Source organism: Chaetura pelagica, unplaced genomic scaffold (assembly GCF_000747805.2).
Source record: "Chaetura pelagica isolate M959 unplaced genomic scaffold, ChaPel_1.0 scaffold433, whole genome shotgun sequence".
Taxonomy (NCBI): Eukaryota; Metazoa; Chordata; class Aves; order Apodiformes; family Apodidae; genus Chaetura; species Chaetura pelagica.
The window spans coordinates 929,815-947,022 of record NW_009952574.1 but is presented as its reverse complement, the minus strand read 5'-3'; the positions used below and the strand labels follow the sequence as shown (position 1 = coordinate 947,022).

Sequence of the window (17,208 nt, the reverse complement as noted above, 5' to 3'; positions counted from 1 at the left end):
CCCCCCCCACCTGGGGGGGGTTTGGTGCTTCGGTTCTGCGCTCTCTCGTGTTTCTGGCCGTTCCGTCCGTCTCTGCTGCTCGGAATCCGAGTCCGGCCGCGTGTTCCTTGCGGGTGGGGATGCCCAGACGTGCGCGGAGCTGTTCTTCCAGGGTTTGGGGTTGTTTGGGGTTTTTTCTCAGCAGCCGCGGTGGCCGCGGGGCTGAGCAGGGAATTCTGCTGCTCGTGCTCGTTCTCCGCGTCTGACCGCGCTGGTCGTGGATCCTGTTCATGGCTCACACTTGTCCCTGCTCAGCTTTGGTCCTTTAGCTTCTTCATTCCCAGGCTCAGCCCGTTTTTCGGTGCGTTCAGGAGGTGTGTTCGTTACTTCATGACCCTTCACAGAACTAAGATTATCTATGACAATGATAATACCTCCCCCAGAGAAACCCCCTCACGGGTTTTCCTGTGGGTGCTTAAAACTGTCAGTTTCTGGCAAGTTTTGTGAATCCTGTCTCCAAAAGAACCCAAAAGCTGTGGGGTATCAGAAATACTTCCTCTGCATAAATAGACCCCTCTATAAATTACATTTAGAAGTTCAGAGGTCTGAAGAGAGGTTTCCAAAGCATCTCAGCTCAACACAGAGACAACCAGGCTCTGTTCCTGGCAGGTAACGTGCATGTAGAGGAGTAACAGTATTTCCAAACACTTACTTAGGGGGAAAAGTGTTTCCAGTGCTCATTATTCACAACGTGTGTGTGCCTTACAGCATCAGCTCAGTTGTTTCCTCTTGCAGGTTCGGCAATGGAAGGAGGAAGGCAGCAAGAGATACATGTGCACTGGCCGTCCTGGCTGGCTGACTGTGTCACTTCGTGTTGGAAAGTACAAGAAGACACATAAGAACATCATGATCAACCTAATGGATGTTCTGGAAGTGGACAGTGAAAGACAGGTAACAAATCAATCAGAAAGCTTCCATAGTAATTAAGTTAGTGGGGTTTTTTTACTGTGTTTGTAGCTCAAGAAGAGATTGGATCCCATGAAGAGCAAAGGTATTTGTAGCAGTAGACCCACCAAATGTAAAGTCCTAGAAGGTGTGCTTGGATCATTCTATCAAAAAAAACCCAGCATATGGAATTGCTTAGCTGTAAGGCCAGATTCATTTGTGGCTCTGAGGACTGAGCAACAAGATGTTGAGGCAGAGGAGGAATCACTAAACAGTTTCAACTATTTTTAGTAGTGCTCTTAGGAAAGTAAGTCCCTGAATTCTGGTAACAGATGGAAGTACAATCCAGTTAGTCACGTTTTGTCATTGCTGATGCTGAACACTCAACTTATGTTTCATGAGGGGAATTGAGGGGTTTTTTTTGCTTTTAGGTTGTTCGTGTGGAACCTTTGGTTACCATGGGCCAGTTGACTGCACACCTGAATCCCATGGGCTGGACTATTCCTGTGGTACCAGAGCTTGATGATCTCACTGTAGGTAAGGGTCTTTCTGGTGAGCAGAGACTCACTGATTTTGCAGCATTTTCATTAGCTTCTCATGCAGTAACATGTTGCAGTATTTTAAAGATCACTGAAATACTTGGTTGAACCTTCTGTTGTGGTATTTATGTTATAAGCACTTCATTGTTTATTTATTTTTGTTACTAGTCTTCAAAGCCACACCCAAAGCTTTAAAGTGGGGTTTTGTTCTGGTAAAGCACCTCTGGAGTATTTTCCATTTGATGTGTTATGTCTTTCTCTTGATAAGGTGGCCTGATCATGGGGACTGGCATTGAGTCTTCATCCCATATCTATGGACTTTTCCAACACACCTGCGTGGCCTATGAACTTGTTCTTGCTGATGGAAGCCTTGTGAGATGTTCACCAGTAAGACAAACTGTTCTTTTGCTATCATTTACAATGTCGTTGACACTTACAGTGTGGATATATGATTTAGTATGACATACTTTTTGCAGACTGAAAACTCAGACCTATTTTATGCAGTGCCTTGGTCTTGTGGTACTCTGGGTTTCCTGGTTGCAGCAGAAATAAAGATGATTCCTGCCAAGAAATATGTCAGAATATATTACGAGCCTGTGAGGGGACTGCAGAAGATTTGTGAAAAGTTTACTGAAGAATCTAAGAAGAAAGAGAATAGTTTTGTGGAAGGACTTGTGTATTCTTTGGAAGAAGCAGTCATCATGACAGGAGTCTTGACTGATGAAGCTGAGCAAAGCAAGGTAACTAAAGGGAAGTTACTCTTTAAGTTTTAACTGAAGCTATATGTGCTGTAGGCCATTCTGAAACCAAAATTATTATGAGATTGGAACAGTCTCTAAACGTGGCTTTAAAAGTTAGAATATTTTACATTACAGCTCTTTGTTACTACAAGAGAGTCTGTACTCTGAATCTCTTCAGTTGATAAGAAATGACCCACTGAGTTAATTGTTCCAGCAAACAGTTTAGTGTGCAGCCTTTTCCTTGCAGTGCCTCAGGAGGTGGAGAAGTTTCTTTTCCCATATACAGTACCGTGCTGTTTTAAACTGCAGTTTTCCAGAGGAACTCTTTGCCCAGCGAGCTTTTAATAATTTTTACTGGTAAAACACATCAAGGACATTTACAGGAGGGCTGCACTAAATGTTCACTGCAACCCTCAACCTGAGTGTTTCTCCTCTGCCATAGTGAGACAATGGGTTGAGTCATTGGCATTTTAGGAATCTGGTTCTGTCACATTCATGGCCTTAGTTAACTTGTAACAGGCAAAGCTTAGCAAACCTCATTCAACTTCAGCTTTAATGGCAAGAGAAGTAAGAAGGAGCCATGCCTGTGGAGAAATGAAGGCTCCCTAGATCTCTTGTGACAGTGTCATTCAAACTGTCAGGGAGGGTATAAGATTCATTCTTCACAGTAAAGGCATTTGTGGAAATACTTGATGTCTAGTGAGGTGTAGCAGTTTGTTTGCTAACCAATGTTTTTTTCCTTGTAGATAAACAGAATTGGCAACTACTACAAGCCATGGTTCTTTAAGCATGTGGAGAAGTATTTGAAAGATGACAGGACTGGAACAGAATACATTCCCTCAAGACATTATTACCACAGACATACACGCAGTATCTTCTGGGAGCTTCAAGTAAGACCAGTTCCAAAGTTAAAGTAACATCTGCAGGAAGGTGCTCTGCTCTCTCCAGGTGTAGGTACAATGTACCTTCTTCCCTCTGGCAACACTTCTGTCTTTCATGGCAGAAAAAAACAGTGAAGTTTATGGCCAATGTAAAAGTCCTGCATTTGGAGAGAAGAAATCCAAAGACAATTCTTTATAGATAAGGCATTCCATCATATCCTCCTAATTTCTATTTTAATGCTTTTCTGAATTTAAAGCTCAAGTACCTATTTCAGCAGTAAATTTGTGCACCCATTCAGTGATTTTCAAAGGCAGATGGTGGAAAAAATATGAATGTTAAATTATGGCTGAAGTTTTGCCCTCCCTAAACTCAGAATAGTAATAACGCAGGAAGGTCATGATTTTATATTTCATAAAGGTATTTGTTGTGATGTGCATTTACACATCTCTTCAGCTGGCATTCTGAAAGATTATCCCATTTGTACATTTTGAATCTCTGGAGTGAGAGACCAGAGAAGTTAAGCAGGAGTTGGCTATGCAGGAAGTTCTAAAAATGTTACAGCTTTAAAATTCTTTTAAGACCCAATCTTGTTTTGCTTTGTTCTTGCCGGAGTCCTGTAAGTTTAGATTCTTAGGTGCTCCTTCCTGAGCTGCTTTAAGATAATAACTGACCGTTCTCTGAACTTCATTGTCTGAAAGTATTTGGGGCTGAGTGTGTTTTGATTCATGTGACTAAAAATTCATCGTTGTAACCAGAGGAGGGTTAGGGCAGGGCTGGTCAGTCCCGGCCTCTTTTAGTTGTTCATTTTTGTGTTACAGAAGTTTAGCAAAAGTATTAGCAGTTACATTTATTACAAGTCTGCCTTACATTGCTCTGAGGATTCTGAATGAGTCTTTTGGTTCACTTACACATTCTTAAGGCAAACCTTTTTTCTTTCCTCTTCAAAGGATATCATTCCTTTTGGCAATAACCCGGTTTTCCGTTACCTCTTTGGCTGGATGGTTCCTCCAAAAATCTCTTTGTTAAAACTCACCCAAGGAGAAGCTATTCGGAAGCTGTATGAGCAGCACCACGTTGTTCAAGACATGTTGGTGCCAATGAAGAGCCTTGAAAAATCTATCCAGACCTTCCACGTTGACCTTAATGTAAGGACACGTTTTTAAGACGCAGTGAGTCTTGGACTGGGTGTGACAAGAGCTGTTAGTAGTCTGCTTGTGTGAAAGGTCGTTGTTCTCTCCTGGGGAGTGCTGTGCCAGCCTGTGATGCCAGGGAGACATTAGCATAGCTTTCTGAAAAAATAAATAAATAATTTTAAACAGTGTTATTCAAACTTTAGTAGAAAGCCAACACTTCTAGAAAATTCGATCACATAGTAAAACTTGAACTGGTTTTTCTTTCACCTAAAATGACTGATGCTCTCACTAAACCCCAGCTGTGGGAATTAATTTCCCTCTCTAGCTTTTATTTCTTACTTTATATTTATTAGTATAAGAAGCACGAACTTGGAAATTTCAGGTTTGGACTGTCCTGGATTTTAAAATTTCAAATATTTAAGGGGGAGGAGATGTAATTCTAGGACCACACAGCCCATACTCTGAGCATCTCAATCTATTTCTATTCAAAAGTGGGCCTAAGAACTAGATCAAGAGAACTGGACAGGGAGGAGTGTGTAAATTTCAACTCTAAATCGGGAAGAAATCTTCTTAACTCTAAGTTTTGTCACCTTTATTAAGAGATAGCTGAAAATATTGTTATATTAAAAATGAGTGATAAAGTTTTCTTACCTCTGCAGGTGTACCCTCTTTGGTTATGTCCTTTCATATTGCCAAATAATCCAGGTATGGTTCATCCAAAAGGGGATGAAGCAGAACTCTATGTGGATATAGGAGCTTATGGAGAACCCAAAAGGAAACAATTTGAAGCCAGGGCTTCGATGAGGCAAATGGAAAAGTTTGTAAGAAGTGTGCATGGGTAAGGATCCACCCCTTAGACTAGTAATAATGCTTTGTAATTTACACCCATGTGGTTTAACTAGAGTTACTTAATCCCACAGCACTTTAACATGGCAGTAATGTGGCAACCACAATACTTGAAAACTAATTGTAATTACTCGTGTTGATGTCAGGATTTTAAAGTATCATTTCACTTCCATTATTTGATTGTAAAACCAACCAACCCAACAAGCACACTGACTGAAAGTATAGAATCATAAAATGGTTAAGGTTGGAAGGGCCCTTAAAGACCATCAGGTTCCAACCTCCCTGCTGTGAGCAGGGGCACTTCACACCAGACCAGGCTGCACAAGCCTCATCCAACCTGGCCTTGAACACCTCCAGGGAGGGGCTTCCACAGCCTCCCTGGGTAACCTATTTCAGCACCTTACTGCCCTCCTGGTGAAGAATTTCTTTCTAACCTAAATCTGCCCTCTTACATTTTAAAAAAAGAATAGTTTAAAGTTCAGTTTGAAGGTTCCTGCAATGTGTTTGGGAGCTGGGTAGCTTCAGGTCACCCTGCATCCTTTCAGCCCCAGGCTCCTCTGGTAGTCAGTTCTGTGCTGCCACAGTGTCCATCCCTGCAGCCAGGGGCAAGAGGGCCTCAGCAGGTCTGTGCTGACTGGGCATAAGCCACACAGTGTCCCACAGCCTGTTGCCCTGGGTGGGTGCCTGCTGTCAGTGAGGCTGTCTGGCCTGACCCTTGGGAAGGCAGACACTGAGCTTGTTCAAGGCTGACTTGTTTCAGGCCAGCTCAAAGCAAGGGCACAGCAAGTGCTGGTTTGGCCACAGTTACTTGCAGTCCCTCCAGGAATCCCACAGCCTGTTTGGACAGCTTCCCTGTCTGCCCTTGGGACACTCTGCTCCCCACAGTCGTGCTGCAGCTCTGCCCCATCTTTGCTCTGCTGTGCCCTTACTCTGCTGTGTCCTTGCACAGAGGGGCCAGCCTTGACTCTTCCCTGCTGGCCATGGGGAAGTCTTTCCTCCCTCACCACTTGTACTTGCATAGATTCCTTTTCCCTGCCCCGATTCTTGTTAGATAGGCCCGCAGTAGGCGTGAGGTATGTGCCCACCATCTGTCACAGACTCGTGCCAGCCTAATTTGTTGTGGTGGTGTCAGTGGAGAAGCAGTTACAGACTTGCTTCTCAGGAGCAAAAAACAACTACAGGGTATTTTTATACCATCAGTATAAGTTATCCACATTTCTGTTTTGACCTAATTCTCAGTCTAACAGTGATTACATCCCATGTGGCTGAGTAATGATGGTGAATCTGCTTCAAGATGATCTGGAGAGTGTAAATTACTCTGAGCTGCAGTAAGTGATCTGCCAGAGAACAAAGCAACCAAAAGCTAATTTTAAGCTTGTTTTTAATTAACTTGAAATTAAGCTTTTAATTTAAAACTCTTTACTAGCAAAGTTTTGTCTCTTCTCTACCTGTCACTGGGAAATGAACAATGAATAATGTCTAATCTTTCCGTTTTGTAATCATACACAACAGCAGAGCTTTTATGTAACATTTGACTTTTACTGCTGTATTGTCATGCTGGCTGCATCTCCAAGCACACAGTATGAGAGTAAGGAAGAGCCCACAGCTAAATAAGGATTTAATTTATTTTTGTAAGTGGACCTTTGTTACCATTGCTTCATTTGCAGTATTAATTTATCTTATCAGCCTGGTCTGATTTGGCAGAGTTTTGCCTTCCCAGTTATATTCTCAAGGTCCAGCTCAAGGAAACTGTAGTACAAGACACCATGATGGTACCTCCATGGATCACAGCAAAGGATGCAGAAAAAATACAAAATTCTTTTTTTTTCTTTTTTTTTTTTGAGGCTGAGATTAAAAGGTTTTGAATGGAATAAAAATGAAAGCAGGCATTTAAAAGCAGTTTAAAAAGTATTTGTCAGGGAGAATTTAGGTTCAGTGCAAGGGGCCAGACTGTGGATTTGGGGAAGTTCTGAGGATTTCTGAGACTTGTGTTTCTGTGAACACCAGTTGTTAGGATACAAGTTGTCAGAAGATCTGCCTCACATGGTTAGGATGTCCAAAGATGAACTGCTGTTCTATACACTTTTTTGGGTCCTTCTCCTTTTCTCTTTGAAGTAGCAAAACGAATGTCAGTATTAATACGTGTATGGCTAAAGAAGCATTCCCAACACATACTTTAAAAGCAACAGTTTCTTTTCCCACCTTGATTTTTAAATTTTAGTGCCACCATTTGAAATACAGCATAATGAGTACTGAATCTCTCTCTTCTTTCTTTTTCTTGCCCCCCCTCCAGTTTCCAGATGCTGTATGCAGATTGCTACATGACCCGTGAGGAGTTCTGGGATATGTTTGATGGTTCCTTATACCACAAGCTGAGGGAGCAAATGAATTGCAAGGATGCCTTTCCAGAAGTGTATGATAAAATCTGCAAAGCTGCCAGGCACTGAGCCTGGATGATCTAATCATCTAAGCAATCAGGGAAAAATGAAATTACCTATAGCTAGTCAGTAGGTCCTTTTCAAAAAAAAAAGCAAAGCTTTATTGCTCTCCAAATAAGCTTATTCTTGCTGATGTTTAAAGGTATGAATTCCTGCTTTATGAATTTATGTTTAGTATTTCTTCGTATGTTTTAAAAAACATTTTCCAAACTCAGAGTGATTGTTTTTAAGAAATCTTAGTGCTAGCCTTTGTATCTAATGTTGTGACATGGGTGAATCTGCCTATTTCCAAGCATAAGAAAAATAATGGGAAAGGAGGAAGATACTGGAGTCACACCAGCTGTGTATCATAGCTATATTTAACATTACTTTTGGAAATTGGAAGGAGGGGTCAGGAGTAGGTGCCAAAGTTGAATGTTTGGTCAAATTAATCATAATGTTAAAACCGTTTACCTCCAGTGGTAACCCTGTAAGGACAGCTTAGTGCTGGTCCCACAGCCTGGTGGTGGTGCAGTGTGGTGCTCTGCTGCCGGAGTGGTACCCTGCTGAGATCCAGACAGGGCACTTCAACCCCCTGACAGGGGCTTCAGCTTCCCAAGTGAGCCTGGAGGTGGGAAGGAAATGCTTTTTACTTGTGCCTATCTGATTTGGACTGATTTGGATTATAAAGTATGAGTGGATGTAGGTTTTAGGTACTTTTTAATTGGTTAACAGTGCATTGGGTTTTGCCCCAAAATATCAAATGTTCTGGCTTCACAGACAACTGAAAAAAAAAATGCTGCTAGTTCATACAGGCAATTATTAATTTCAGTTTGTACTGGGAGTGGCTGTGTTTATTTCAATTTTATTTTGTTGTTTGGGGAGGAGTGTTGATTTTTGGTTGTTGGTTAATTTTAGTGCCTTACAAATACTCAGTTGGAGGAGGATGTGCTTTACTTCATACCATTCTGTTCTGGCCAGTAGGAAAATAAAGTCAAGGCTTTATTTATAACGAGGTTTGTTAAAGCTGTGGATGAGAACTCTTGTTGTGAATCTTGATACACACACAGGCTTTGGTTCTGACTTGAGTGCCATTTTTGCTTTTCATTTTAGCTGGAGTAGGTTGATAGGCTTTGTAAAAGGATTGTTTCAGTCACCTGCAGAGGAAACCAACAGCAAGTGCTGTTCAGTTCCCCTTCTGCCACTTGCTGCTGAGAACTGCACTGTCACACTCAAGTGACAAAGTGTGGAAATGTTTTGACCCTGTAGCCAGAAACATGGTTCCAAACCAGGCTCATCTCTTGTCCAAGCTGTGCTTGAAATTGTTAATTAAAACCTTACTGAGCTTGAGAGAAAGTAATTTTCTTGGGGCTTGTGACTGGGGGTAACACGAAGAGCTTTTTGAACAGTTCCCACTGCGAGGCAATGTCATTTTTGTGAGTGCTAAACCAATGATTTTATTTATTGATAGATGGATATTTATGGTCCAGATGAAACCAATGATAAAGCAGTAACAAAAATAAGTCTGCCCTGTTACTCAGTGATGCATGCTGGGCAAATGGTGTGCAGATAAGGTATTCCCTAGAGCCCCACGCAGGGGCAGCCTGCCGAGGGGAGACCCAGCCAGTGCAGAGCACCTGCAGTGCTGCCCAGGCCACAGGGCTGTGTCAGTGATCCAGGAGTGTCTGCTACACTGTTCCAGGCTTTGGGGAACACCAGAAGGCAAACACACATTCTCAGGGTGTAACCTGCCTTCCTGCCCCTGCCAAGGAAGCAGCACAGGAGCCGTTTCCTTGTCCCTGGCACAAAGCTACAGTTTAGCCCAGTGCCTGTAAAATAATCTGCACGGAGCAGGAAGGGGGTTGGTTAGCTTTTAAAGGGCAATGTTGATACAGCTAGAGGATATGCAAATACTTGGGCTGTGTTTCTCTCACTTATGTACTGATGATCTTTAGGTATGCACTGTATTTGTTTTTTTCACTCCTTAATTTATTGGCAAACCTTGTATGACGTGATTGGGTACTGTAACTGTATCAGTCACACACATGCACACACATAATTGCTGTTGCTCTTAATTTTTGGTTGTACGGGCTGTTTAAAATAAAGATCTAGCCAGCGTACTGTTCCAAGTGGTGTCTTTTAATTAATTTTTACTTGATACTAAGAAATCTAATCCCTGGTTTGACTGAGCAGCCACAGGAGCGAGGATAAAGATTCAGTGCCCTCTTCAGCTGGAGGAGTTTCACATCCACAGCTCCTGTTGCCTTCGGAAAAGCCTGAGCAGCAGCTCTGTGGATGTAGCTGAAGGTATTCCTGCCCCTGCCTTGTCACAGCTGGTGCATCCTCTCCCCATGCTTTCTTCCCAGAGAGAAGCTTCCAGGCTTCCTGCTGCAATCCAGGCTGCCAGATGCCTCAGCCCCACTGAACCTGCAGCTCAGGTGCCAAAGCCCTTTCATCACGCCCTGTGTTGGCCCCGCCTGACGCTGCGTTTCACAACCCTCCTCTGCTCCCCCACAGCCCTGCCCAGGCCTCTCCCTGCAGGGGCCTCCTTCCTCCTTCACCTGCCTCTCTAGGACAATCATCAAGGTTTCCTTACATCACCACTTTTACCTGTGTTACCTGCCCCACCAAAGGAAAATTGCAGATTTAATTAGCATATTTAATCAGCCACAACTAAGATGTAATTACACCTAGATTTAATTATCCCAGTTGATATCTAATTATCCCACTAATGCAAGACTTCATAAAGGTTAACTCTTAAGTGAACCAGAGTACTCACAGGATGTTTTTACGGCCCTCCTTCATTGCCACTGACATGGATCTCTTCATTTCACTCTCTCCATTGCCTCTAGGCTTTGATACCCTAAAAAATGTGGAACGATGACACTAAATTCCCCCCAGCTCACTCCAGCTGCTTATAAACACTTGCATTTTTAATTCAGGTGGAGCTGGACGTTGCAACTTGCGATGAAGATCCTTGCATGCAGCCACTTGAAAGATGGCAGAGGACAGGTATATAGAATCATAGGATAGGCTGGGTTAGAAGGTCAAGGTGGAAATTATTAACTACTCTACAGAACAGTTAGATTGCTGATTGTCTAGGAATGTTTTATTACCATAGAAAAAGACTTGAGTTATTCTTGCTTTGCAGAACAGCAACGCTGTATTTTCATCCAGCCCATCTCCTCCTTTGGCCTGTCTGCCATTTACTTGCTGACTTGGGCTTCCCAGCACCATCTTATGTTTGGAAAACAGCAGGGGCAGAGTTATCTGGACAACGTGGAGCAGAAATCAAACCACTCCATTTGTTTTCAGCAACAGGCCTGAGCCGCTCACTGTGGAAAAAGGATGCGATTCAGTGGGTTCAGATTATTGGCTGGATTAATCTCATTAGACTTAATGAGCATAGAGGTGAACAGAGCTCTTAAAAGCCTGGCTATTCCCTAGAAAGCAGAGCTGTAGTTTGAAAAGTGATTTTGGAGCTAGTGCTATTTGATCAGAGAGATGTGTTTGAATCCCGAGTCCTGCTCGCTGTTCAGATTCCTTTTTCATTCCTTCTGGAAGTGCAAAATTAACAAAGCTGGGCAATACTGAAAGCTGGATTGCATTGTGCTTTCTCCATCACAGGACAGCTAACTTCTGGCTGCCCCACTGAAGCTGCTGAGGTATATACAGCCAAGACCAGTTTCCAACTACCCTCTGGAGATCAAGACAGGCCTTAGCAGAGCTGCCAGCCCGTGGTGCCACGCAGCAGTTCGCTAATCTTGGCCACAAGCAAAGGTGAGAGCAGAGGGCTACCCTGAGGGCTCTCATTAGTGCAGTTCCTAACTGCTTCACAGGGTTTTCATACTAGCAGTTTCAAAGCTCTTTGCAGTGGAAGTGAGCCTTGTTACCCTCCTTCCTCAGATGGGCAAAACAAAGCACAGCTTGAGAAGGTGATTTGTGTTCAGGGCCATTGCACAGTCCAGTGCTGGCACTGGGAATGAGCCCAGACAGCCTGATTATCCATCCACCTCCCAGCTCCTTCCCAGCCTACCTCCTCTAACTTATGGAAACTATTTGCCTACACCTCCACTGCAGGCAAATTACATTTCACAAGATAAAACTACCACCTTGGCATCTGAGAAGTGCCTTGAGAGCCAGGAGCTCTTCAACCCTCCCACTACCCCTCTGTGGTGGGGAAGCACAGAGCTCTCCATCCTTTCCTGGGAGAGGAGAGGGGCAGCAATCCCAACCTCCCCATCCACAGGTTGGGGGAGGGTTGGTGGGCCTTCCTCAATCCAGGTTCAGTGCTTTAACTGCAGGGTCATCCTGTTTCATGTCAGTTGTCGTGTCAGTAACGCGTGCTCTTGGTTTCCTCAGGGCTGCCCAAGGTGGTTTTCCTGCCAGTGCCAGCCCTGCCAGTCAGACTTACAGCAAGTAGGTGTCCCGCTGCAGGTCGCTCAGGTAACGCTGCGTGTCGCACCGGTACAGGGACTGGTACCTCATCTTTGGGGGGTATTTCTCCTTCCTGGTGATGTCGTAGCGACCAACACCTACATGGTTCTGGAAGGAGAAGGTCTTATGGGCTTCCTCATCCAGAGGCAGCGTGGGGAGGGTGAGTTGGTCAAAACCAGGTGGTGCTTTCCTGTGGCCAGGCCTTCGGTTGCAAAACATACAACAATATGGGGTGTATCTTAAGCAGGCTGAGCCTGTATCATGTGGGAGGGAGGAAAAGACACACTAACAGGTGTTAGCCCAGCCTGTCTCCTTCATCAACAGTTTTTCTTTAGCACAGTGGTCCATAAATAAGTCAGTAAGGTCTGTGGGCTTGAGCACACTCACCAGTCACCTACTGCACACTGTAGTGAAGGGCTGCCATGTCACAGCCTCCCCACTGAAATGTAATCTGTCAAGTTCCCCAGCAGTTAGGAAGATTTCTTCATCCTTGACCCCTTTCAAGTTGCCTGTTTTCCACTCAGCTGGATAAAGGAGAGAAGCTGTGGAAGCCTGCTCCTCCTCCCTAGCCAAGGTGGACTATTTCAGACTAAAGCTTTCCCTGTCTGCTTTGAGTCCTTTAGGCTTTGTTCTGGTTCTCCATAGGGAAGCTACCAAGATTAATACAGCTACAGGAATGGGTACAAAGGGAAGGGCTCCTACCTGCACTGGCCCTACAACATGCTGCTGATGCTGCTAGGATATAAAACTGATTTTCATGCAGCAGAATGTGACTTTCTGGGAGGATACAAGGAGGTCCTGGCACCTAAAGGACTCAAATGCAGCTGCCCTCATCAATGAAGTGCATCCACTTGCTTGCAGCTGATGCAGAACGAATCTAATGGGAAGAACTGTCTGAGCATCCCTTGAAAAGGGCAAAGGCCTGAAGGTGCAGGCAGAGATAACATGGTTGCTGCCAAACTCCTATCCCTCTGCTCAGACAAGCTCACTTGCCTACAGGCAGCATGTGCTCAGTAGGGTGCTCAATGTGCTGCTATATGCAGGGACACCTTTCCCTTGACCTAGCAGGACATCAGGCTGTGGGCTTTTATTCACTGTTTGTTCTTTAACAACCTGTTCTGGGCAAGAACAACAGCACATGGAGAGGGACTCATCTCTCTAAAACAGGAGCACCTGGCTAAGTTGCCCAGGTTTTCTTGATAATGGGGAAAGAAAAGCACCTCCTGAGGTCAGTCTGCCCTTCTATCAGAGACACCTGACTCGAGATCAGTGCTGGGGTGCTGCTCCTTCAGAGGACACCTCTAATGTTTATCTGGCTGAAGCAGGTGAGGAGCACTCACCCTTACTTTGGCTCAGGAGAGTGTTGTCCTCTCCCAGAGGTGCTGGTAATGGACTGGGGATGGTTGTGGAGGAGGCTCAGAGCCTGACCATTCTTCTGTCTCTCTCCCTGCTGTGCCCGTTCGCTCACCTCATTCCCGGTAAAGAGCCGGAAGGACTTCCTGTCAAACCTCTTGGCAGATGACCCGAACGCGGGTTGGCTGGAGCACACGGATCTCTGAACGGGCTTCGGGTCGTATGAGCCTGGCCCCACTGCATACTGGGCAGAAGGAGACCTGTTACACTTCAGTTTGCTGGTGGAGGGAGCTACACGACATCAGAGAGCCACCCATCCCTCCTGTCACGCATCCAGCCATCCCCCCCAGCGCCTGATGCCTCCCCACACCAGACACCCACACCACCACCAGGGACACGGGTGACACGGGCTGGTGCTGCTGTCCCTGCTGCCACTGACCGCCTCCCTGGGGCACTGGCTGAGCGTGGCCCAGAAGATCCTCTCCGTGGGGCAGGCCGGGTTCCTTGGCAGGGTGCTGAAGCAGCCTTTCTTCTTGTTCTCCTTCAACATCAGCTCATCCACGAAACCCTTGACAGTGCTGGTGGTTCGCTTGGTGTCTCTCCCCTCCTGGGATGAGGGAGCAAAGTGAAAAGCTCTGCTGCCAATGGTCTCTCTGGCCACCCCATCTGTCCTGTGCCATGAGACCTCAGCCCTGCTTCTCCTCAGGGGCACCAGCCCACTGTCCTGCTTGACCTGCTCACTGCTGCAAATATGCATTAGCTAATGGGTGTGTTTTTCCAGGATCCAAGGGAAGTCAAAGAGCAACATCCCTTATGCTGACATAAGGCAGCTCTCCGTCCTCACAGCAATATGTTGGCAATGCCACAGCTCGCTGAGAAACCCCCCTGGGCCACGCACCTCCAAGGCAGCCAGGCCACCACGGCCACCACCAGCAGGCTTCTTCCTGTCGCGGGGAGGGCGGGGGGGGGCGGCAGCCCCCCGCCCGCCGCACCACCTCGTCGATGCTGCTCCGCAGGTTGTAGGTGCCGGGTCCCAGGCCACTGCCCTGCAGGGGGAGAGGGGTGAGGGGCAGTGGGACAGGGCCGCCCCACCAGCAGGTCCCCAGGGCAGGGGGCAGAACTTGCCTCGACTTCTGGCAGGGCACACTTGGGCGTCCTGCTGTCCATCAGCCCCCGCGTGCCGGCGGAGCGCTGGTCCCTCTCCGCCAGGTGCACGTAGGGGTTCCCGTACATGCCGGGGCCAGGGGTGAAATCCTGTGGGAGAGGAGAGGTGGCTGTGGGCAGGGGGACAGCCCCCAGCCCGGCAGCAGGACACGGTGCCCGCTCCTTCTGTCCCTTGCGAAGGGCTCGTTCTCTGGAGGCATCAGCCCAGAGCCAGGTCCTGCTGCTGGTGGGCACCGTTCCCAGCACCTCCCGTGCCAGGGCGGACAGACCTTGTGCACGTCCCGGAACCGCTGCTCCCTGGTGTTGCAGATCCCCCGGAGGCTGCAGGGCCTTGTCTCCTGCAGGAAGTCCTTGATGTTGTATGTCCCCGGGCCCAGCTTTTGCTGCTGCAGGAGGAGAGCAGGGAGGGTGAGGAAGGGGCTGGGCAGCACTGCCTGCTCCCTTCAGCCGCAGCCGACGTGCACGGAGGGTGGGTGAATCCCAGCTCTCACCTGGAGTTTGCGCCTCTTCATTATCTCGCGGGGCTGGGGCAGCCCAGTAAGCCATGAGCTCCCCTCTGCCCTGGCCTGGCCAGAGGCTGGTGCTTTCCCCTGCAACACAGAGCCAGAGCACGAGGCTGAGCCCATCCTCGGGTGAGGAGGGGAGATGGACACGGGGATCTGCTGCTCCATGTCCCACTCCTCCGTGCGCTGTGGTTGCTGAGTGCTGGAAAGGCACTAGGGAGCTGTGGCATGAGCAGCCCGTGTCCCACAGCTCCCCCCTGGGCTGCTCCCAGCCTCAGCTGAGTGTCCCAGGCTGTTGTGTGCAAGAAGTGCCTGTGCAAGAAGTGGCTTCCCACTGGGCACAAACAGTCCGAGAGGTGAGCAGAGCTACACTGGGAAGTCCAGCTCCCCTCCATGCATCCAGACAAGCCTGGCTGGTGGCCTCACCTGACTGCCCATGTCCCCAGACAGCACCTACAGCCCTGTGATGGCAGCTCTGGTCCCTGAGGCTTGCAGGGGTGGTGGCAGTCCTTGCCATGGCAGCTGTCACCATGGCATCTGGCATTCAGGTTCCCCAGGGAATGTCCCCTCCTTCACTGGGCATAAAAACGTTGTCCTGCAGTTGTGCACTTGCAATAACATCAGTGGAGGGAATTAAAGTACTTGGGAAAGTTATTCAGCCAGATGTGGGCTCACGGCCCCTAGGAGCTGTGTCAGAGCATGCCCAGGGCTGGTCAGATGTGCCACCTCTCTGCCAGGAGCCCAAGCCCAAACTGCAAATCCTCGGCAGGATGGAGAGTGGTTTGGCCACTGAATGACTTGGCCTCTCACCTGCCCTGACTTCTCTTCCCTAGCCCTGGTCTGGTGCTACCTGGGCAGGCTGCTGGAAAGGAAATGTTTTCTACCTCTGCAATGGGGATCCAGGACTGTGGCTTCTCTAAGACTCCTTGATTGCTTTGGAAAGGTGCTATATCCAGCTCCATGGGCTGATTCAGGACCTTCATTCACCTTCCCCATCTCCAGCATTCTTACTCCTGGAAACTCCCTGGGGTGAAGAGGGGAGACCCCAGACAGGAGTTGATACCCTTGGTCCTGCCACGTACAGAGCACACCTCTCCCAGGCCCCAGTGGCATAAAACAGCCCCTGGGAAAGCAGCAGGCAACTGGTTTGGTGAAAGGCTGCAGGGACAGCAGTACCTTCCTTAGATTCCCCCAGCACAGATGGAAAAAATAAGGAGCACAGACATGCTTTCAGGCACATAACCCCTGAGCTTAGCCCCACGTTCTGTCCTGTCTGCTGATTTCATAAGAGGTACCAGCTTTCCCCACAGACCTTAAACCCTCCTGGTCAAAACGCTGCCCCAGCAAATCAATCCAAGATGTTTTTGTCTCTTTGATCAGCACAGCAAGAAATAAGTCACTGGCAGAAACATGCTGTACTTCCATGGCTCAAACGGGCGGTAGAAGCAGTGAATGACAACCCTCCTGTCCTGGGCTGCCTGGAGAAAATCTGCTTCCTGGGCAAGCAGGAGCTGGCCAGAGGGATATGCAAAATGGCTCTGGTTATCCTGCTGGATCTGCAGCCCAGCTGGCTGGCTCACTGCACCTGGCTGCCCCTGGGTGCCCATCCAGGCCAGCACAGCATGGGGGGTGTCCCCTTCCCCAGGGATGTGTCCTGCTCCTCCAGCCTCTGAGGCAAGCCAGGGTGCTTCTCCCAGACGGCTTCTGCATTCACTGCTTGTTTCATTGTGGTGAGAAATGCGTGGGGGGGAAGCAATTGCTTGATGAAACTGGTGAAGCTGCTGCCTGGCAGCCAGGAGGTCTGGGCCGGATCCCGGTCGGGCACGGAGCTGCTGGGGCACTTCCCCGTGTCCCTCTGGGGACGTGTCTGCAGGACACCGAGTCGCCTCGCAGCACCGGGCTGACCATTTGGTGACTTCAGTGCCCCTCCATCACCCAGCAGCATGAAAAACGTGCCCTTTATTCCCTTCGTTTTGCCCATTTCCAGCCTCTGGGACACAGAAGCTCAGGTTGGTGTTTCCCACTCTCTAACAAACATGACTATTTATTCAAATCCCGTTTTTTAACGAGACAAGAACTCGTCCGTCCTTGTATGTGAACAGGATTACTTGACTCCCGATGGAACGAGGCTCAGTGAGGCGGAACCGCTGGAGCTGCGGAACACCCCCCTGCCCTGCAGGGATGCTGAGCTCCCCTCGGGCGGGAAGCCGAGCCGTGCAGCCCGGGGGGTTCGCACCCAGCGTCAGCCCTGAGCTCGGAGCACAAAGCCC

The 17,208-nt window shown here is 47.8% G+C and overlaps 3 protein-coding genes across 3 annotated transcripts in view; 2 read left to right on the top strand and 1 right to left on the bottom strand.

The window, feature by feature from the left end:
• Positions 1-777: 777 nt before the first annotated feature.
• DHCR24 (24-dehydrocholesterol reductase) lies at positions 778-7,917 on the top strand. Its single transcript, XM_009993567.1, has 8 exons — positions 778-930; positions 1,356-1,461; positions 1,732-1,850; positions 1,940-2,203; positions 2,950-3,093; positions 4,033-4,230; positions 4,878-5,056; positions 7,358-7,917. Exons 1-8 carry the CDS (start codon positions 811-813, stop codon positions 7,509-7,511), a joined length of 1,284 nt encoding a protein of 427 aa, XP_009991869.1. The 5' UTR covers positions 778-810; the 3' UTR covers positions 7,512-7,917.
• Positions 7,918-10,719: 2,802 nt separating this feature from the next.
• LOC104385185 (chromosome unknown open reading frame, human C1orf177) lies at positions 10,720-14,947 on the bottom strand. Its single transcript, XM_009993602.1, is given in 10 exon segments — positions 10,720-10,816; positions 11,896-12,026; positions 12,621-12,653; positions 13,387-13,515; positions 13,711-13,878; positions 14,182-14,227; positions 14,229-14,317; positions 14,397-14,525; positions 14,705-14,821; positions 14,927-14,947. Coding segments are annotated over 10 exon segments (960 nt in total).
• Positions 14,948-17,056: 2,109 nt separating this feature from the next.
• Positions 17,057-17,208, top strand: part of PARS2 (prolyl-tRNA synthetase 2, mitochondrial (putative)) — a 2,058-nt gene continuing 1,906 nt past the window's right edge. The window contains exon 1 of the mRNA XM_009993600.1: positions 17,057-17,071. Within this exon, the coding sequence (XP_009991902.1) occupies positions 17,057-17,071 (15 nt within the window). The remainder of the gene's footprint in view (positions 17,072-17,208) is intronic.